Source organism: Xenopus laevis, chromosome 4S (assembly GCF_017654675.1).
Source record: "Xenopus laevis strain J_2021 chromosome 4S, Xenopus_laevis_v10.1, whole genome shotgun sequence".
Lineage (NCBI taxonomy): Eukaryota > Metazoa > Chordata > Amphibia > Anura > Pipidae > Xenopus > Xenopus laevis.
In genome coordinates, this window is record NC_054378.1 from 54,995,850 (window position 1) to 55,018,191 (window position 22,342).

The 22,342-nt window shown below is 38.6% G+C and overlaps 2 protein-coding genes across 4 annotated transcripts in view; both read left to right on the top strand.

The window, feature by feature from the left end:
• The window catches only part of coq9.S (coenzyme Q9 S homeolog), a 19,581-nt gene extending 12,173 nt beyond the window's left edge, over positions 1-7,408 (top strand). For all 3 annotated transcript variants that reach the window (XM_018259703.2, NM_001095315.1, XM_018259704.2), the window contains 3 exon segments: positions 814-969; positions 5,565-5,618; positions 7,260-7,408. In XM_018259703.2, coding sequence (XP_018115192.1) covers positions 814-969; positions 5,565-5,618; positions 7,260-7,295 — 246 coding nt within the window. In that variant the 3' untranslated portion in view covers positions 7,296-7,408.
• A 4,151-nt stretch (positions 7,409-11,559) lies between these two features.
• Positions 11,560-22,255, top strand: polr2c.S (polymerase (RNA) II (DNA directed) polypeptide C, 33kDa S homeolog). The gene is given in 9 exon segments (NM_001091529.2): positions 11,560-11,693; positions 13,552-13,601; positions 16,958-17,026; positions 17,264-17,316; positions 18,131-18,259; positions 18,395-18,446; positions 18,529-18,697; positions 20,790-20,864; positions 22,035-22,255. Coding segments are annotated over 9 exon segments (828 nt in total). The 5' UTR covers positions 11,560-11,607; the 3' UTR covers positions 22,180-22,255.
• The last annotated feature ends 87 nt before the right edge of the window (positions 22,256-22,342 follow it).

A 22,342-nucleotide genomic window follows, 5' to 3' on the forward strand; every position in this document is an offset into this window, starting at 1 on the left:
GGTTTGTTAAGTTTTAATTTGTGTGCAAGTTGGAACATATACCTTTACTTATTAAATGTAACTTAGATTTAGTTTACCTTTCTGTAAATATTTATTTGTACCTTTATATGCGCTGCAGTACACATGCCAGAGATTGGGGCAAGTGGTTTATTAAAACTAAATGCTAATAAAGGCCAAGCAAACCTCAGTATGTTACTGTAATATCCTCTGTTTATAAGTGTGAGTTGTTACTAGGGTTGCCAACTTTTCCAGAAAAAAATACTGGCCTTCCTATAGATTTATCTTTTTTTCCTATTAATAAAATTGGATCAACCATAATTTTTTCCGTCCAGGCCGGTAAAATATCGGCCAGGTGGCAACCCTAGTTGTTACTAAGTTGGAGGTTTGTAACTCGAGGACTCCCTGTATTTGCCTGGCTTATTGTATTCTCCTGTCTGATTCAGATTTATTTCAGGAGTGAGAACCAGAGGACAGAAAAGGATAAACAAACACTGCTTTAAACAGCAATGCCTTTTACAAATAATTCTACAACCACTGAAAATTCATGTATATTGGAAGGTTGTTTAGAAGTACATTTTCATTTGTTGGGCACAAAAAAGTCACCTGGATTTCCACTTTGATTGCATTACTACAGTATTGTAGCCCATTAATTCTACAGGTATGGGATCCCTTATCCAGGAAAATAAGGGAAAATATGTAGTCTTGATCATCTGTCCTTGTCAGTCAGATCCTAAGTTCTTAAAATATATTTAATCGAAACACTTTCTTTTTTTGTATTCTTAATAATTTGATATATTTGTTTCTTGTGTACAGGTTAGCTGGTATACAAGTAGAGCAGTGCTGACTGGTATATATAACTCAACTGAGCTAGTAATGTTGCAGGATTCTTCTCCAGACTTTGAAGACACATGGAAATTCCTTGAAAACCGCATTTCTGAGGCCATGACAATGGGAAACTCAATGAAACAGGTTAAGACTCAGCTAATTGTTGTTAAACGCATTACCGCACCAGTGAGAGTAAGGCTCAGATTGAATGCCAGTTAGGATAATATTTAGGAAAAAAACTTGAAAGACCAAAGTGTTGCTTACCTGTTTAAGAGTATAAAAATCAGAAATCATGGGGGCCCTGTACAACAATTTTCTGGGGCCTGGCCCCCGCCCACCACCACAGACCCCTTAGATGCCCACACCACAGTATAAAGGCCACACAAACATGGGCGCTAAAACATGAACGCTAAAAACCCATTGGTGGCCAGGGTCTCCCCTAAAATGCTAATAAAAAACAGTTGGTCGTCAGGGGCCCCCATAAGAGTTAAAAAAAAACTTAACTGGTGGCCAGCCCCACCACCCACCCACCTTACAAGTCATAAAACTAATTGGTGGCCAGCCCCCCATTGGTGATCAGGGGCCCCCATAATAGTAAAGAAAAAACTTTATTAGTGGTCAGGGCCCCACTACAAGTTGAGAAAAAAACATTAGTGGCCAGGGCCTCACTTACAAGTTAAAAAAACTTTGGTGGTCAGGGCCCATAGACGATTAAAAGACAACATTGGTGGCCAGGGGTTTAATAGGGAAAAAAAACATTGGTGTTCACTAGAACTTACCTTAGGTTTGTGTGGAATCTTCTTTCGTGGCTTCACATCTTTGGCTCCGTTTGCGGCTTCAGATCTTCTGTACGTCCTGCATGCTCTCGCCTGGCTAACCTGGAAAGTGCAGCACAACCTGGTCCCAGGGCCGGAACTAGGGGTAGGCAGAGTAGGCACGTGCCTAGGGCGCAAAGCTAAGGGGGCGCCAGGCACGTACCTGCCTACCCCATGTCCGGTCCTGTGTCTTCCTGGCTGCCGCTGGTAATTTGCGTTTAAAGCGCATGCGCGCTGGTGCGTAGTTTCGCGCTGGCGTGTACTTTCGCGCATGCGCAATTCAGCACACACTAAGCCGGCGCCGTGGCCGGCCAGGTTGCCTAGGGCGCCTGGCCGGGTTGGCCCGGCTCTGCATGGTCCCCCTTTAAACTTTAATACAGCCGGGGAAACTGTCCCTCGTGTCCCCTGATGGCAGCCCTGGAGTCCAATATAAGTGAAGTTGTACAAGCACAGTAGCATTTATCACTGTAGTTATACATCATTAAAGGGGTTGTTCACCTTTGAGATAAATTTTAGTATGATGTAGAGAGTGATATTCTGATAATTTTCAATGGGTTTTCATTTTTTATTATTGAAAGTTATTTAGTTTTTTATTCAGCAGCTCTTCAATTTGCATGTTAAGCAATCTGGTAACTAGGGCCCAAATTACCCTAGCAACCATGCATTGATTTGAACAAGAGACTGGAATATGAATAGGAGAGGGTCTGAATAGAAGGATCAGTAATAAAAAGTAGCATTAACAATACATTTGTAGCCTTACAGAGCATTTGTTTTTTAGAAGGGAACAGCGACGCCCATTTGAAAGCTGGAAAGAATCAAAAGAAAAAGACAAATAACTATAAAACTATAAAAAATAAATAATGAAAACCAATTGAAAAGTTTCTTAGAATTGCCAGTTCTATAACATAATAAAAGTTACCTTAAAGTGGACCTGTCACCTACACATAAAAAACTGCATAATGGAAGTCCTTTCCAAATTAATTATGGAACCCCAAAAAATTTTTCCATTAAAACATCCATAGCTGTTATAAAGGTGTTTAAATATCTAAACTGTCAATCAAATATTACCTGCCCCGCCTCTATGCCCGTGGCATAGAGGAGGGGCAATCAATTACTTTCACTTTCCATTCAGCACTTCCTACATGTCACTGCTCTCCTCACATTCCCTCTTCCCTCCTCAGGCTCTATAATTGTGTAGGGCACTGCACATGGACATTAGGTCCCTCATTCTGGTGCATACACACGATTTTGGGGTGATACACAATTTCCCTTCATAACCGTGTCCACAAAATGGCAGCCGCCTGCTTGCTGTGATTGTGTAATTCCAAAACAGAAGGAAACAAAATTTAAATAATAAATACAGTGTAAGTAAAGTTTATTTCGCTCAACTAACATGATAGAAAAGAATTTGAAATTATTTCTTAGGGTGACAGGTCCCCTTTAAAGGTGAACCACCCATTTAAAGCGGCTTTGATCCAGTATAACAATGGAGTTTGCAGTTTCCAGTGCCAGTGGTATAACAAACGGAGGGTGGGCATCCTGCACCTAGACCTGCCTTTGCCTATTTACGCCACTCTCCAGTGCTAAATAAAATTCTGCCTGAACAAGCAGGGTTTGCAAAAGAAAAAACTCCAAAAGGGGTGCTAAATTGGGATGTGTGTGATTGGGAAAACTTGAAATTCTGAAGTAGCATTGTCAATACAGGGCGCTACCTCCGAAATATAGCTACTCAAATCAAATCCTGATGTTTCTGTTCCAGTGAACATAGCAACTCTATACTCCACTCACACTCACAGATGGAAACTGTTTTTTTTTTTAATGCAGCTGCTGATTTCAGTGCATCTGCCCCATTAATATTCATCAGGCAGAGAGAAGCAGACAATACGCTAGTGTATCCTTGAATTTAGAGCAGCCAATTCCTCAAAAAGGGGATTGCCTTAATAGATAACAAACTATTGCCTTTGTAAATAAAACTTTTTCTACAGCAAAATCTTGATGTGGTTTTGGTTAGAAAGTGTCTATTCATAAAACTCTGATCAGTTTTGTTTCATCCCATAGATGTTTGAGCCAATGGTACATGCTGTATTTTTGTTTTGCTCCAGCGATTCCCCTATCACAGCTTCCCCTACAGATAATTAATGAGCAGTCTGGGAGTTTCTTGGCTTTCATCCTCATACTAACCCACCCCTTCATGTTCAGGGGTTGGGAAAGAATGTACCTATCTTAATGCTTGACCTCTCCTTTATGGTAAATTTAGAGAAAGGTATCAGAGGAGGTGGTAGTGGGACAGCAATATCCAAGCAACAATTGGCAGAGGGACAGGGAGACCAGCTGTAGAGTGCAGCTAAAAGCTACTGTATACTGCAGCTGATTCACAGTGATCTGCAGCCAACCTGAAACTTATGTAGATGCGCAAGCTTCAGCCTGTTCTGGTCTGATCCTTGAGTATCAGGCTAGCACATGCATTACTACTGCGCTGTAGAAGAACTTGCCTGTGGAGTGTGCTAGGTAGAAGAGTATTCATAAATGCTTGCTTAAGCATTTCTAAATGGTGCTCGCCCGTCAACACCAGGTCTGCCATGAACAGAACATTTTTATATATATATATATATATATATATATATATATATATATATATATATATATATAGTCAAATACAAGAGTCCTCTGCACTCAACCCATTATCAATATATTTAAGACAGCGACATTTTGGCATACTGCTACTAAAAAATGCCTTACCCTTTAAACAAAACAGGGATTGTTTGTCCATATATTGCAATATATTTAAGCTGGCCAACTACGTCAAAGTCATCCCATATCTGGCCAGTCCTATGCTTAATTTTATCTGATTCATTAAGAACTTGGGCAGCCAAGTATGTTGCAGGTAAAACCTAGTCCCTTTGTAAAATGTATAATGAAGCAATAGAGTTCTTAATGAATCAGATAAAATTGAGCGTAGGACTGGCCAGATATGGGATGACTTTGACGTAGTTGGCCAGCTTAAATATATTGCAATATATGGACAAACAATCCCTGTTTTGTTTAAAGGGTAAGGCATTTTTCAGTAGCAGTATGCACAAAATGTCTCTGTCTTAAATATATTGATAATGGGTTGAGTGCAGAGGACTCTTGTATTTGACTATATGTATTTTGTGGTCACAGCCTCATTGCACCCCCGCCTAATGGTTTTAAAAATAGTGGTGAGCACAACTTTCCCTTGTTTGTATATCTCTCTCTCTCTCTCTCTCTCTCTCTCTCTCTCTCTCTCTCTCTCTCTGGAAGGGAGTGATGACAAGCAAGATATGGGTATTTTGACCACATATGTTCTCCATCAGGGGTTATTAAAGGGGGGTTGGCCTTTAAGTTAACTTTTAGTGTGTTATAGAATGGCTAATTCTAAGCAACTTTTCAATTGGTCTTCACTAGTAGTAGTTTTTTAATTATTCTTTTCAGCTTTCAAATGGGGGTCACTGACCCCATCTAAAAAAATGCTCTGTAAGGCTATAAATGTATTGTTATTACTACTTTTTATTACTCATATGTCTATTCAGTCACTCTCCTATTCATATTCCAGTCTCTAATTAAATCAATGCATTATTGCTAGGGTAATTTGGTCCCTAGCAACCAGATTGCTGAAATTGCAAAGTGGAGAGCTGCTGAGTAAATAGCTAAATAACTAAAAAGACATAGATAATAAAAAATGAAAACTAATTGCAAATTGTCTCAGAATATCACTATCTACATCCTACTAAAAATTAATTTAAAGGTGATCAACCCCTTTAAATATATGTCTTAGACCCAATGAATATTTGCTCCCAAGGGCCACCAGTGAGCTTAAATGATAACAATATGGTTTATTTTCTCCGGTGTAAGGAAAGCAGTAACTTCCTCTTTGTTGGTCTTTTTAAATATGTCTGTGTTTAGGTGGCATCTACTGGAGAAGCTGTGATACAGGGTCTGATGGGAGCTGCTGTTACGGTAAGTATTGTTTATTTTAACCACTGAAAGTACAGTGGTTATGTTTACTATTTACAAATGCTGCCTCCAGTTTTTGCACCCAAGGAAACATTTGTACATTTCTTTATCAGTCTTTTTTCCTTTTGTCAAATTTTTTGCATCCACCCCTCAATTTGCGAGATTATCTCTCCCAATGCATAAGAAGTTGAAGGAAAACTATACCCCCAAAATTAATACTTAAGCAACAGATTACATCATATTAAGTGGCATATTAAGGAATCTTCCCAAACTGGAATATATAATTAAGTAAATATTGCCCTTTTACATCTTTTCCCTTGAGCCCCCATTTTATGATATTCTCTGTGCTGCCTCAGAGATCACCTGACCAGAAATACTGCAGCTCTAACTTTAACAGGAAACAGAATTCTGCCAGTTAATTGGCTCATGTGACCTAACATGTATGGTTTGTTTTGGCAATTTTAGGATTACCCAATGGCACATACTACTAAAAAGTCTATTATTAAGATGGTTTATTTACATGGAGCAGGGTTTTAGATATGAACTGTTTATGCAATATATTTTTTTATAGAGGCCCACATTAATTGAGGGTATTGTTTTCCTTTAAAGGGGTTGTTCACTTTTTTCAGTTCAGTTGTTTTCAGATTACTTCCCAGAAATAAAAATTTTTTTGACAACTTTCCATTTATTTTTTTTTACTGTTTTTCCAAAATCTAAGTTAGTTGAATGTCTCTGGTTTTTCAGTCTGGCAGCTCAGTGATCCAGGTGCAGACTCTGAACTGTTATTTTGCAACATTTAGTTGATACATTTTTCAGCAGCATATATCAACTAAATGTATCAATTTAGAACAGTTAGAAGAGTTGACGACCCCCACCCTCAGAGCTGATTGAGAAGGTAAAAAAATAAACTTTAAACTTCAATATTAGAAAAACATTCACAAATAGAATATAGAAAGTAATTGGAAAAAGTCTTTATTTCTGGTGAACTGTCTGAAAACAACCGAACTGAAAAAAGTGTTTGGAAGGTAAACAACCCCATTAATAATAGTTCTAGATTTTGTGAGCAATGTACGTTTTAATTATTGGGTTTCTAACAATCTATGATCTAGTGATATGCAAATTGCAGTGTTCTTGTTGCTGAAATAGAGGAAAGCAATGGCTCAGTATTGATTTGAAGTCAGTTGTTTGTATTTGCTATAGCAAGGGCATCTATTCCATCCTCTATGCTTTTAGGCAATGGGCACACGGGCTGAAGGCTCAGCTCCTCTCAACCTCCATATTTTTGCACACTGGGAGAAGCACACCGCTCCTTTGATTTCAATTATATCCTTCTGTGTGCATTCAACCGCAGTGCAGCAGAAGCGAAGGTCAGCGGAAATACGCAAAAGCAGGCATCTTCATGCCTACCTCCACTCCATGTGGGCACATGGAGAAGATCGACTTCTTTCAGCCACAAAAATATGCAAGGCTTAGAGCAGCAGAGCCTTCAGCCTGTGAGCCCTAGCCTTTAGAATATTTGGTCTTATTCACTTTTATTATGTCAATTAACTTGTTGCTTTTATAGATACAGAGCAATATAAAAATACAATATGGAATGTTTGCTATTTTTGATATATTTGATATTTTGTATCTTTTGTCTTCTAGTTAAAGAATTTAACAGGACTGAACCAGCGCCGGTGAATAAGTGTGTAACCAAAGCTTGACATCTTTGAACTTCATATCTCCATCTTTATAAGCTGGTTGTGTAAGGAATATGCACTTTACTGTGTGTAATAAAGTTATTTGTACATTGACTGATCCCCTGACAGTGACTGGTTCATTCAGTAGATGTGAGTGGTGCAAGATTTATTTTAACTTGTTCAGTGAATGTTTAGATTTAGAAATTACATCTTTTATAGATGTACCTTATACATTTGAATTAATCTGTATTTCCAAACTAACTTACACAGCAAACAAGAAAAATGCACACCTAGAAGAGACAGAGGAAAAGTCTGTAGGATTCATGTACCACACCCAGTGTAGTGATCAAAGTGTAAAAATAGGCTGAAATTTACCTTTTCTTTTTTCTTCTGCTCTTTGCCCACTATGTAGGGCATTGTGCAAATTGCTGCAGGCCTTGGAGCACAAATGTGCTTTGAATTAACACTGGTCTGCATCGGACCAAACGCAGGAGGTAAGGACAGTGCTGGGCTGCATCTTGATGGGGGGTGCAAGCAGGGCCGGATTTGCCCTAAGGGCACCTGGAGGCTGGAGTCCTCCGTCGCCCACTTCTTCTCAAAAGATAGCGCACATGCACATCCTGTCAGCTTGATGCCGTTCAGCACTAGTGCTCAGGCAAGAAAATTGCTTGTGCGTCTGGGCTGCATGCCACCCCTTAATTGATGCTGCCCTAGGTCCGGGTTCAAGTGCTGTCAAATGAGCACTAAGGGGCATGCCCATTAGTTCTCTCCTGGGGTTGTAAATGAGAACAAAGCACAACACCGCTATCTTACTCAAAGCACAGACTTTAGACTTGAGTATGAGCAGTATACTGAAAAAAATTATACTTAAAAAAATCTTTATGTAGTGCACATGCACAAGTTTACCAGCTGGTGCCTGGGAACTGCAGATAAGACAGCAGTGGGACACTGCTTTAGGACTTCACCAGCCGGTTCTCAGCAGTCCAGGGAACGAATGTAGCAACTAAATTCAATGAAGATTGCCTAACATATTAGCACCCCCAGTCAATTCAGCTTCTCGTTATTTAAGCCCCATAGGGTCTGCTTTAAAGGAACAGTAACACAAAACAATGAAAATGTCTTGATGGAAAGACAATATAATGTACTGTTGCCCTGCACTATCCTTCGCCTTTTTTCCTTTTTAAGCTTTGAATGGCTGCCCCATGGCTACATAGACTATAGTAGAATTTCTGAAACAAGCACACCAGTTGTACCAGTGCAACACAACAGTATATCATATTTCCTTACTTGAAAACACTTTAATTTTTTGGTGTTACTGTTCCTTTAAGCCGCAGGTGCGCCACAACCAAAGGTCCCAAAAGGCCCCCCATTGCACAGTTCCTCCTCAACAAATTTGGAATATGCTTATGTAGTGGAGATTCATACTTGTATTTTAAAGGGTTGATGGTGAGCTTTGGACAAATGTTCTAATTGTCTACTTATAAATACCGCCCTGCTGCAATATTAGAGCATTCAAAACAAGAAGGAACTTATAGGTTTAACACGCTTCATACTTACATGCTACTGAATTAAAACAGTTTTAGGTTTGTGGGTTCCTTCATGTTTTTCTATTTCTGTCATTGTAGCCTTTCTACCTTGAGTTTTTACAGATGTCTCTGATTATAAAGGCCATCTGATTTATTTAGCAAACTGGAACAAGGATTCTCTACTTTATCTATTTTCTGAAATATCTTCAGATGGGTTTAAATGTTTACATTCTCACATGAGAAATATGTTACTATGATTCCTTAAAACATATGTGCAAGAAAAGGACCTGCAAATCAGTTTTTCCTGTTGACAGAGCTGCATGTGAGATTGAGTTAAAGGAGACATATAGCATAAATGAAAACTAACTACTATTGTAGGCAATATAGGAATACTATATTGTGCTGGTTTTACTTTTGGCTGTAAATGAATATTGTCTTCAAAAATAGCTCCTTTATTGAAGCTCCCCATAGATGTTCTCTGGTCCCTGTCTGAGTTTCAAATGAGGAGTGGGTGTGTCCTAACGGTCCCTGCCAAAAGCACAGTAAGATGGGGATAGCCAATCACAGCCCTGTAGTCACACAAGCAAAAACAGGCTCCTTCACTCCATGCTGCACCCTCTGCATCTTGGAGCCCTCCTGCTGCCTACTTGCATTTTTGGGAGACGATACCGGCTGACTGCCTGGAACAGGTTTTCACACCAGTACACACAGACCCACACAAGCCATACACCCTATACTATATTCTGCGATTGGGCTGTATTGTTTTTTGTTTTTTCTTTCTTGGGGGAGGGGGTGTGGTATGGCCAAAAGGCTTTGCAAGGCCACAGAGTCCTCTAGCTTGACGGAATTTAGTGATTCAGATTCAGACTATGTGCCGAGCGACCTATAATCTGACTCATCTACCAATGCGTCAGAAGGTAGTGGTAGCAGTAGCACTCTGAGTGCCCCAACAGTTACCTTGGAGGTAGACGAGGTGAAGGAGGAGGCGGAAGCAGTGTCAGAGGAGTCTGCTGCAGTTGGCAGAGAGCCTGCTTGGGAGCCTCCTGGTAACTCTGCCCCCCAAATCCCCCATTTTACTGGAGTTAAGGGCGATACGTCTATCTTCGACCCTCTTGATTTCTTCCATTTATTTGTGAGTATATGGTTCTCTACACCAATTTATATGCTGAGCAGTATATTGCCCAAATGACCTTAGGCGAACATTCTAGAGCTTAATGGTGGTATCCCACAAATATCCACAAAATCAAAAAGTTCTGGGCATTCACCTTAGCAAAAGCCAACATAAAAGCCAACACCATAGAACCAACAAACGCTCCGTCTCCAGTCGGTCAGACTGCCCCGTGCCGCAACTCGGCCTGGCTGCCGAGTCCCAGGGGAGCGATATGAAGCCCAGCCTTCGAACCCCGGGGGAGTGACCATTAAGCCCGGCCACTGACCTCTGGGGGAGCGACCATTAAGTCCCGCCATTTTACCACTATTTATTTATTTTTATTCATAAGAAATGTATTTTAAAATAATTTAACATGGGTTACAGAGCTAAAAATGAAAGGGTCCTGCTCACAAGATCTGATTTTGTCTTATGCTCCAACCATTGTGAACAGCAGCTCTTACTTCCCTCCTCCTTCAGAACTCTTAGTTACCTAATCACATAGATTGTAAGCTCTATAGGCCAGGAACCTCCACCTATATCACGGGATCAGGATCCAGAATCCCAGTGGCGCTTATTTACCACTGTGTGCAATGTTCCCTGTAAGGTGTACCTTCATGCACACACACATTGAGGCCAGTTAAAGCACACAATTTTGTATTAATTTTGACCTGAGAACAACACACAGGTTAGAAATGTGCGCACAATCTTATTTTTGTGCATAGTCGAGAAGGAATTAGAGGGAACATGACTGTGTGCTGTAGCTACTTAGTGCCATTTTGCTGTCTCTTATAGTTATTCGAAATGTGTATTAAGGTCCCCATAGACGCAAAGATTTTTCTTTGGTGAACGACCGATTTTAGTGAAATCCGACCAATCCATCTAATTATCGTGAAGTTAGTGGGATTCGAACGATGGTACATCTTACGATTTTTCAACTGACATCTGTCAGAAAACCGATCAGCCAGGTTTAAACATTTTCATCAATCCCGGTGCAATCTATCTATGTTTGCTGGGCCAAGCAGGCAGCTCCCCTCAGTTTTCCTGGCAATATCGCTTGAAATTGTCTTTTTAGTTGATGGACAAATCGTACGATCTTTTCGAGATAATTGTGGTCTCACGATAACGATTGGATCTTTTAAAAAAGCTTTACATCTCTATGGCCAGTTTAAGTGTGACCTGGATTTCAGTTTAAAAGCTTTTTTTACAGCAAATATTGAACTCGTCTGTGTGGAACATATTTCTTCCTGAGTCATTACCAGAAGGAGACATTCTCGTAGGTTTAGTAGGTGAGAAAACATAATTACAACATGATTGTTTTGTATCAATTGTGAGCTCTTCTTTACTATCATCACAAATATGTCGGCTACTACCGTAGACCAATGCGTGACTGACTAAACATCGGGAATAAGACTTTGCGAATAAACCTATTCCAATGTACCAGCCACCTGCCTCCAATACCCTTCAGCGTTTCTCTTAGTGAACGTCAACGATTCATCCTGAGCATTAGAGATTATTTTAAAAAACCCATACTCTATGGTTTGTCGGCCGCGATAGGCAGCCTCTATCTGTACGCGCTTACCCTCTTTGCTCCCCACTTCCGGTTTCCGCTGTCTGAGAAGCTGTGAGATATCGAGAGGATGCCGTACGCAAACCAGCCTACTGTGCGTCTCACAGAACTCACGGACGAGAATGTCAAATTTATCGTGGAAAACACGGATTTGGCGTAAGAGACCTCTGAGCATTATGGGAGACTTGCGGGGTTTCTCGGTTTTGTTTTAGAAAACGATTTGTGCTGTGTGTTGATGCTCACTGCTCCAGCCTCCTTGTCTCCTCAATCCAAGTGGTACATATTTCCTAGGCCATTGTGTGCTGCATCTACTTGGTGTCAATGTTCTCTTTCTTGCTTATTCTAAAGTATTAGTGTGAGCAGATCACCCTGTGGTGTTATACTTCATTCTGGGAACCGCTGCTTTCCTAGGCCCTTTGTTGTACCCACGTCTTTTTAAAAGGACAACTAGAGCCCTATAGTGTATCAAGTATTTCCCATTAGTCTCTCTTTAGGTTCAACTCTTTTCTGGGACTCCTATGTCCACAGTGATGTGTTTCTTAGCCCTGAGATCACAGACATTGAATTGTATAAAACTTCCACATCCATGCTGCATCAGAACTACTCCCTCTTGTTAAAGGGATACTGTCATGGAAAAAAATTATATTTTCAAAATGAATCCGTTAATAATGTTGCTCCAGCAGAATTCTGCACTGAAATCAATTTCTCAAAAGAGCAAACAGATTTTTTTATATTCAATTTTGAAATCTGACACGGGGCTAGACATATTGTCAATTTCCCAGCTGCCCCAAGTCATGTGACTTGTGCTCTGATAAACTTCAATCACTCTTTACTGCTGTACTGCAAGTTGGAGTGATATCACCCTCTCCCTTTCTCCCCCCCCCAGCAGCCAAACAAAAGAACAACGGGAAGGTAACCAGATAACCGCTCCCTAACACAAGATAACAGCTGCCTGGTAGATCTAAGAACAACACTCAATAGTAAAAACCCATGTCTCACTGAGACACATTCAGTTACATTGAGAAGGAAAAACAGCAGCCTGCCAGAAAGCATTTCTCTCCTAAAGTGCAGGCACAAGTCACATGACCAGGGGCAGCTGGGAAATTGACAAAATGTCTAGCCCCATGTCAGATTTCAAAATTGAATATAAAAAGATCTGTTTGCTCTTTTGAGAAATGGATTTCAGTGCAGAATTCTGCTGGAGCAGCACTATTAACTGATTCATTTTGAAAAAAAAATTTTCCCATGACAGTATCCCTTTAATTATACGGATAGTTTAAGTTACCGAGGAGTTTCATGGCCATATAAATACACTAGGCCGAAGACCAGGTCAGGGAACTCTGAGGTAACTTCTAATATCCTCATATTTTGCAACAGGGGGTCTTTTATTTATTATAATACACAAGTTTCAGTGAGTCATGTGACAGAAATGACATCAGAACTCACCGTTTATAACTGATGACATCAGTACTCACCGTTTATAACTGATGACATCAGTACTCACCGTTTATAACTGATGACATCAGTACTCACCGTTTATAAGGATATAATTTACAAGATATTATTGGCTTTTGTGTATTATATATATATATATATATATATACACACTAACTCTCTCATTCACATACACACTCTCCCTCAAATACTCCATCACTCTCCATGTTTCTCTCTATAGTCCCTCTGCCCACTTGTTTGTACGGAAGCCCTTCCTCCTTTATAATCTAAAGTTTAACCTTTGTTGAAATGAAGATTGAGCCATCAAGGGGTAAAACTTAAAAGTAAAGGAAACCTGTTTTCCATGTAGGGTATTAATCTGGCTGTACTTGATTTTTTTTTTTTTTTTAAATGAATCCATTGCAAGGAAATGTGTATTTCAGTGTTAAAAATATACAGGAGCTATTGCATGATAACTGGGGGATGGTGGCTTTCTTTCATAGGAAAGTTGGGAAGGTATTTTTGCTGTAAAATAATGAACAGTAAAATATCTAATGCTGAATGCTTTACTCTGTTTCAGAATCGCCAACTCAATCCGTAGAGTGTTCATAGCAGAAGTTCCTACTATAGGTATGTTCTCTTGTCCTGCATAAGAAAAGTTGAAATGGCAGTATAACACCTTGTTCAACAGGAGTTCATTGAATAAGCTTGTGCTACATACTTTTCCTATTGCTTTAATCATGAGAAATCTGTTTTTTTATTGTTGTTTTTTTTTTAAATGCTATTCCTGAATTTCTGTTCCTGCTTTTTACCTTTTCAATTTTTTTTTTTTCAAATTAGTTCTTTTTATTAGAATTCCAGCAAAAAGACATAAATGATTTCACTTTTGCAACGATTCATACGTGTTTTTTTAAAGGTTGTATACATATTCAATAAAATATTGATTTATATAAAGATCTTTTAGGTTCATTTTCCAGTATATATTACACGAGCAGTCGTAAAAGACGGGGTATTTGGTGAAATCCAAGATCTATTAGAATGAGGTGATGGTGTTTACATTTTCATATGCGCCATCACAACTGAGTAGGATAAGTGCTGGAGATTTCATTTTTTTTAATAAAACAATAAGAATAACACACACAAAATAGTGAACTTAAAATTGAAGTTAAAGATGCCCATTATTTGCCCTGGAAGCTGTAGAACATCTATAATCACCCATATGTTGGTGGACTCTGGGAGGCAGCTATTGTCGTCGTCAGGTTGAGTTAGTTGTGGTTAGGAGTAATGGGTTTGTGCCTCGTAGGACCTTTACACTTTTTGTTTAGCATTTAATGTATGATGGTGGAGCATGGGAACAAATGCAATTCAGATTATAATGCTGCCACATGATTTCCAGTACTTTGGCGAGAGGCATAACTTTATGAATTGACTCTCCAGTTGAATGTCAACCTGAATGCTACACTTGTTGTTCAGCCAGTCATGACCATGTTCAATACCGTGTTTAAGCATTGGTTGCCTGAACCACAAGTGCACTGTGTTTTTTTTATGTTTTAAGAGATTAACATGTATAATTAAAACCACTGTTATATGGTCAGGTGTTGGGTATGCAAGCACATGTGCAAATGCATTAAAGGAGACATATAGGATAAATGAAACAACCTAATTTTGTAGGCAATTATGAGTAATATATGGTGTTTTGAAAAATAATCCCAGAAACGTGCTTCAAGATAAAAGATATAAGTTTATTTCACATATTAAAAGTCAAAAATTACCCCATTATGGCGCCTAACGCGTTTCATGCTTACCTAGCACTTAGTCATTGGCAATCTCTAACATATTAGTTGCTTCTGTTCCTTAAATCGTAGTATTCACCTTTTTCGATATACCTCTTAGTTTTATATCTAAAAATTCTATTTCCGTTTAGATATAAAAACGAAGAGGTATATCGAAAAAGGGGAATACTGCGATTTACAGCAAACCCTGCAGTGGGAACACATTATTACATGCACATTCCTGCCATCCAAGGAGTCAGCTGGAATCCCCACTGGTCAGTTCCTACGTCTTCAAAGGAACTGTACAACCATAGGGGAATATAAAATGGTTGCAGAAGACACAGGGATATAGCAGCGAGACCATTCACAAGGCATACATAAAAGCAGAAAACACTGATAGGGATGCCCTTTTGTATCCGAAGAAAAAGAAACAAAACCCATATGAGAGAAATAAGATATCTTTTATTACAAGATTTAGCAGACAGTATAAAACTATAGTTAAAGTGATTAATAGGTTTTTGCCGATCCTGTATGCGGATCAGGATTTCTGTAATGTACTGGCCCCAGGGGTGAGCCATGTTGTGCGGAGGGCACATACTCTGGGTGAGCTTTTATCTCCAAGCCTATATAAAGAAAAACAACATAGAAAACAAGGTGACTTTCTAAAATCTAGAGGCTGTTTTAAATGCAGACATAGCCGCTGTGTTACATGCAACTATATAAAGATGTCACAAGAATTTTGTTTGACAGTAACTAAAAGTACATACAGATTTAAGCAATATATTAATTGCTGTAGTAAAGGGATTGTTCACCTCATCACTTGTACTAGATGTGGCAAACACTATGTGGGGCGCACTACCAGATCACTAAAAGAACGAATGAGAGAACACAGCAACCAAATAAAAAAATATTAAGATGAGTAACAAAACCAATGTCATTAGACACTTCGCAGAGTGTAATGAGAGCAATTTAAAATATTTGTCCATACAAGGGAAAGAACTGATTAGAATAGGTACTAAAGGAGGAGATTTTCTGACAAAACTACGCAAAAGGGTATAAAGTAAAGTATACTGGATATTTCATTTACAAACCAGGTTGCCACTTGGATTAAATTATACCTTTGATGTAACTTGTTATACATAATATTTTAAGACTTTTTATGGCTTTATATAACTTATACTGTTTTTCTACAATAGCTTGTAATATGGATTATATAATACACAAATCATGTGATATTGAACAACTGACAAACTGAGCCAATAACCCGGCTAGTTAGAAGCAACATGTGTGTTGAATTATGATTGGTTTTACTGTGGGGAGGGCTTTTGAGAGGAGCTATTTAAGGAACAGAAGCAACTAATGTGTTAGAGATTGCCTATGACTAAGTGCTAGGTAAGCATGAAACGCGTTAGGCGCCATAATGGGGTGATTTTTGACTTTTAATATGGGAAATAAACTTATATCTTTTATCTTACAGCACGTTTCTGGGATTATTTTTCAAAAGTTATAGTTGTACCTCTGTTTGGCCACTAGAGGTTCCCAGTGTGCGATAATATTTTTTACTAGACCTCGTATTCCAAGTTAAACATATTTTTTAATATATGGTGTTGCTTTTACATGGTGCTAAATGTTCTCTGGTCACCGTCTGTGTTTCAAATGAGGAGTGGGCGTGTCCTAATGGTCCCTGCCAGAAGCACAGTAGGAGGGGGACAGTCAATCACAGCCCTGCACTCACACAAGCAAATACACATTTCAGTTCCCTATCAGGTCCTGCTAGCTGCTGATTGGTTCCTGTCCTACATCCGCCGGCTCCCCTGAACAGCCTGGGAATTCAGGAAGCAGGAAGTGGAAGAGAAGGGAGGGATTAGGGTTTTTTTCAGAAATATTCAATAAATCAGCCTGAACACTACTTTTTTGAACACTGGTACATTCTTATTAAATTCTCCTTTAAAGTGGTAAAGTAATGTTGATGTCAGGAGGCATATCCAGTAGAAAGTCATCATGCTGACTGCATCTCCATTTAGAACTGACATGGTTATAGGCTGGTTTTGGAGCAGTTTTCAGCCAAATCAACTATTTATATTTATATAGCGTTTTGGCTGTATGTTTTTTCTTGCATATATTACATTAAACCTCAAAACCCTTTGTAATGCATCCTAGTTCCCTTTACACTGAAATAACATAATTTGTTCTTGTTCATATTTTATTTTGCAGCTATAGACTGGGTGCAGATCGATGCAAATTCATCTGTCCTTCATGACGAATTCATAGCTCACAGAGTCGGTAAGTAACCAGTACTGTAAATTCACTTTAGAAAATCAGAACAATATTGCTAGTTAAGTACAGGCTTCATGCAGTTTCAAATGTAATAGGTTATCTAACTTGTTTTGCTTGGCTCCTGTTGCTAGCACTATGCTACCCGAGTATGCCAGCCTTATGCTGTATAAACGGTTGCACTAGCACAGTATAAAGAACAAGTGTGTTATTGTCTATTGCTGTTTTGTCCCTCTCTTTCTTTAGGACTGATCCCTCTGACCAGTGATGATATAGTTGATAAGCTGCAGTACTCTAGAGTAAGTGCTTTTCTATTTTAGACCAGTACAGGATATTTTACATTAAAGCAGTTGTTCATCTTCTGAAGGTGCTTTTTCAGCTCAGGTGTTTTCAGATACTACACTAGAAATAAAGATTATCAGTTGTTTCCTTATTTTTGACCATTTTTTTTAATATTGAGGTTTTATAGTTTAATTTTGTGCCTCACTTGTGTTTTCAGTCTGGCAGCTCTGCAATCTCTGAACTATTACATTCGTTTGATACATTTCTCAGCAGCATCTGTAGAATATTTGCAACTATTGTATCAATTATAACAGCTAATTCAAGAGTATCCAAGCTAATTAAAGTAGTTTACAGAGTCGGTGACCCTCCTCACAAAGCTGCTCTAGGTTATAACTGTTGCTTTTGAATCTGAGCTGAATGCTAAGAATCAATTACAAACTCACTGAACAGAAATGTACCATGTGGCCCCCCTTCAAGTTGCTGACTAACTCAGAGTTATAGAGCTGAAAAGCAGGAAGTTGTGTTCTGGCTATTATGTTATAATCTGCTTAATCCAGCCTTTATACATGACATTTTTGGCTAAATAACTATATTAGAAACATTTTTAGTTTTGCACAGTCTGCCTATTAACCCAGTTTTTATCTTTACACCGAACAATTCCTTTACTAATGAATCTCCTCCTCTACATTTAATTGATCCCATGACTGACATTTTATTAGCCAGTTTGGCTTTGTTATTCAGACTATTTATCCAGGCTACCTCTAATAAAACGTGGCATTGCTTCTTGCACTGACCGTGCACTTTGGTCTTTTCCAAAAATCTTCTCACCAGGATTGTACATGTGATGAGTTTTGTCCAGAGTGCTCTGTGGAATTTACTTTAGATGTCAGATGCACTGAAGACCAGACGCGCCATGTGACATCTCGTGATCTTGTCTCCAACAACCTCCGTGTTATACCGGTCAGTTTCACGTTATTTTTATGTTGCTCAGATTAATTATGCACATTATCGTGCTGTTTGGATATAGTTTTTCCTTTAATTCAGTTCCATATCCAAACGGCATGATAATTATTTTTTTTCTCCCACTCCTTGCAGGTGACCTCACGCAGCAGAGACAATGACCCCAACGACTATGTGGAGCAAGATGGTGAGTTTTAAAAGCAAGTTGTGGATGGGCCAAACGTGCCTTCCTAGTGTGGTTATACTTACCAAATATCAATGTATTGCAGATATTCTGATTGTGAAGCTTAGGAAAGGTCAGGAGCTGCGTCTCAGAGCATATGCGAAGAAGGGCTTTGGGAAAGAACATGCCAAGTGGAATCCAACAGCAGGAGTGGCATTTGAATATGACCCAGATAATGCACTGCGACACACTGTATACCCTAAGCCTGAGGAATGGTATGTGGTTATTTCTAGAGAAAGTAGTAATACTGAAAGTTTTTTTTTAGTATTTCACAAAGGAGCCTGACTGTGCAATCCTTCTGACTCTGGGGTAGATTTATTAAGGTTCGAATGGTAAATTTCGAATTTTTTTTTGTCAAAACTCACAAATTAGAATTTAAAAGCACCAACTCCAATGTAATTTCAAATGTGAGATTCATCACATCTCAACCATGGAACCAGTTCTAATTTGAATATTTGCCATCTAAAACCTGCCGAATTCATCTACAAGTCAATGGCAGAGGTGTGATGACCCATTTGAAGATGTTCATAGCCTTTTTTGGAGGAAAAATTCAATTCGAGTTTCGTTCGTATTCGTTACGAATTGAATTTTCCGGTTGTTCCCATTTGATCGGATTTTAGACGTTCAAATTTTTTCATAAATAACCTCCCGTTCGAGTTTTGAGTTGAGTTCACATCAATTCGAAATTCGACCTTTGGTAAATCTGCCCCTGAATGTCCTACACATGGCTGAGCAGTCACAACATATATTGCACTTAAAATGATGGCATGAATTATTATTGAAGATGCATTTGAGTTGTGGCAATTGGCAGTTAGTCATATTTAGCGGCTTTTGAGTAGGTATAGAATGCCCTGTCCCTCTGCTGAGGTTAATAGATAACTTCTCACAATTGTTTTTAAATCCCGTTTACTTTAATATCATACATATCAATACATACAAAAGAGACCTGCTTTTTGCAAATTCATATATTTTACATCCTTTACCCATTTTTTTTTTTTTTTTTTTTTTGCTACAACCGAAATTTTCTTATGCTCAAACTGATTGAGTTTGATAGGCTGCCCAGTTGCTGTGCTGTCCAGTGGATTGTATATGACTTGACTGAAAACACATGGAGGTCCAGATAATCATTCAAGTAAAGTGAACAAATTTCACTGGAAATGGCGGTTGGAGGTGCAGCAACTGCACAACATGTCGGCCAGGACTGACTTCGCACATGCATCAACATGAAACAAAAGCATAGAGCTAGCAAATAATTCTGTTGCATGATTGTTTGCTCAATAACCAGCCTCTAGGTTACAGAGTTGCAAATGCAAACCATGCAATGGCCATGTCCTTGCTTTTACATGAGTCTTTTGCTCGGATTCTGGTCCTGTAGATAGAATCACATTTAAAGTAAGAGCATTTTTTTTTTTTTTTAGAAAAGGCCATGGGGACTGCCACAAGGACATATAAATACCCTCTTAAACATAAGTAAAATTCCAAACTAAAGTAAATCCTCTCCAACTTAATTCCACAGTACCATGTGATCTATTTCTTACTGGCATAAGTCAGACTTTGTATTTTTATAGCATACATTGATCTCGGGTCTTTTCTCTTTGCTGCTTTGCAAAGTGAAGGGTGTCCAAGGATCTTTTTATAGTCACACATTTCTGGCTTTAAAGGAACAGGAACACCAAAAAATGAAAGTGTTTTCAAGTAATGAAAATATCATGCAGTTGCCCTGCCCTGGTAAAACTGATCTGCCTGCTTCAGAAACACTACTATAGTTCATATAAACAAACTGCTGTGTAGCAATGGCGGAAAGTTAAAAAAGGCTATATAGCACAGGTTAAATAGTGGATAACAGATCACATTATGTTCTACAGAGCTTTATTTATCTGCTGTGTAACCTGAGTCTTTTCTCCTTTGAATATCTACCCCCATGGCTACACAGAAGCTTATTTATATACAGTAAACAATAGTAGTGTTTCTGAAGCAAACACAACAGTTTTACCAAAGCAACAGTACATTATATTTGTATTACTTTAAAAAACTTTCACTTGTTGATGTTACTGTTCCTTTAATGTACTTATACAATATATACAAATTCCAAAAAAACTTTTTTTTTTTTTTTTAAATCTTATTTCCCCCACCCCAAAAACTAAAAAAAAAAAACACACTAGCATGCTCCATTATATAGTTAAAATAGTAAAACACAAGCCCTTTTTTGTTGCTGACAGTACTTCTGCTGTAGTAAGGTTAAGACGACATGTATATTGCCCCTTTAATATGTTAATTTGCATAAAATGATACGCTATATATTTACAGGCCAAAGAGTGAATACTCTGAAATTGATGAAGAAGAGGCTCAGGCTCCATATGATCCAACTGGAAAACCAGAAAGGTCTGTACTATTTGAGAACATGGTAAAGCAAAGATCAAAATTTGTATGACAAAGTCATATAAACCTAAATCCACTGTTTTGATTTGTGCCAGACCCATATCCCTGTTATTCTGTTATGTCTTCAAAATGAAAACCTCTAGATATCTCCCCATTACTAGCAATTAAATACTGAGGTCGCACTGCTGTAATTTATCATTTTCCCACATGCACATTATAGTTGCATAAGCAATACCTGGGAAAATGAAAAAACATGGTGGAGCCGCACGACCCTGAGATGGAACGTACGCCATTTTGACCAATTGGCTGCTGGTTATCACTGCTTTATTACTATTCAGGAGCTTTGTAAATACATAAGAATCTCTTGCACTATTTATATAAAGTAGCCCACACTTCTAGGGAATATCTTTTGATTCCTAAATGAAGCCAAAGCTGGATTGGATGTTTCACTGGGGCTCTTTGAAAGCATAATTTTGCAAAATAACCCTGCTTAAATAAAATATTTTAAGGTTTCTTTATATCAACATGCAGAGTATCAATGGTACATCAAACTATTTAAATATATTTAATTGGGAAAACCCCAGTTTAGCATCATTGTGTATTTATCTTGAGTTCAAGCATGTGTACTACATATGGGGGTCTCCATGACACCTGTCCGTTTATGTTAGCCCTTGCTATCTCCGCATATTTCTTTCACAGAGCACATGACTAAAACCCTGTAGGTGATGAGTGTCTGTTTTAATGTCCCTTTAATGTGTGGTTTTTGTTTTTTTTTTTTACTGGCAATAAGAGGATTGAGTCAGTTCTGCTGAATGCAAACTGCAGTGTCCCACTCATGCAGCCCTGTATGGCTTTTGGCCCTGACCCCATGAGCTTGCAATTACTAAAGACACCTATGTATCTGTAATCAATAAGCATAGAATATATACAGATAGTAGGTTACTAGTAAATCTATCCTGGTGTGTGTTGTCCTTATGTCTGATTGTAGTTCATGATTGGCCATTTTATTAATGTAAGTGCTAAACACATACTGTGCATGTGCCCTACAAGTCTCTCCTATATATATATAATCCTCCGTAAATATGAGGTTGTCTTTGCTCTAAATTAAAGTAAAAAGATATTCATCCATTCTGGTTATTGCCAGTTTTCAGTAATACCTTCTCTCCCCACCAGGTTTTATTATAACGTGGAGTCTTGCGGATCCCTTAAGCCGGAGACTATTGTTCTTTCTGCTCTCTCGGGCCTCAAAAAGAAACTCAGTGATCTCCAAACCCAGCTCAGTCATGAAATCCAGAGTGATGTCCTCACCATTAACTGAGTCTTAGTTCTATGGGTTTCTGTTTTGTTTTTTTTAAAAATGTAAATAAAATTTGTCATCCTTCTGGTTCTTCTAAGCATTGAATCATTATTTTTGCATGTACCACCATATTACATAACAAGCAATGAATGTTGACACAGTGCAATTCATTTGGGTTGTTTTT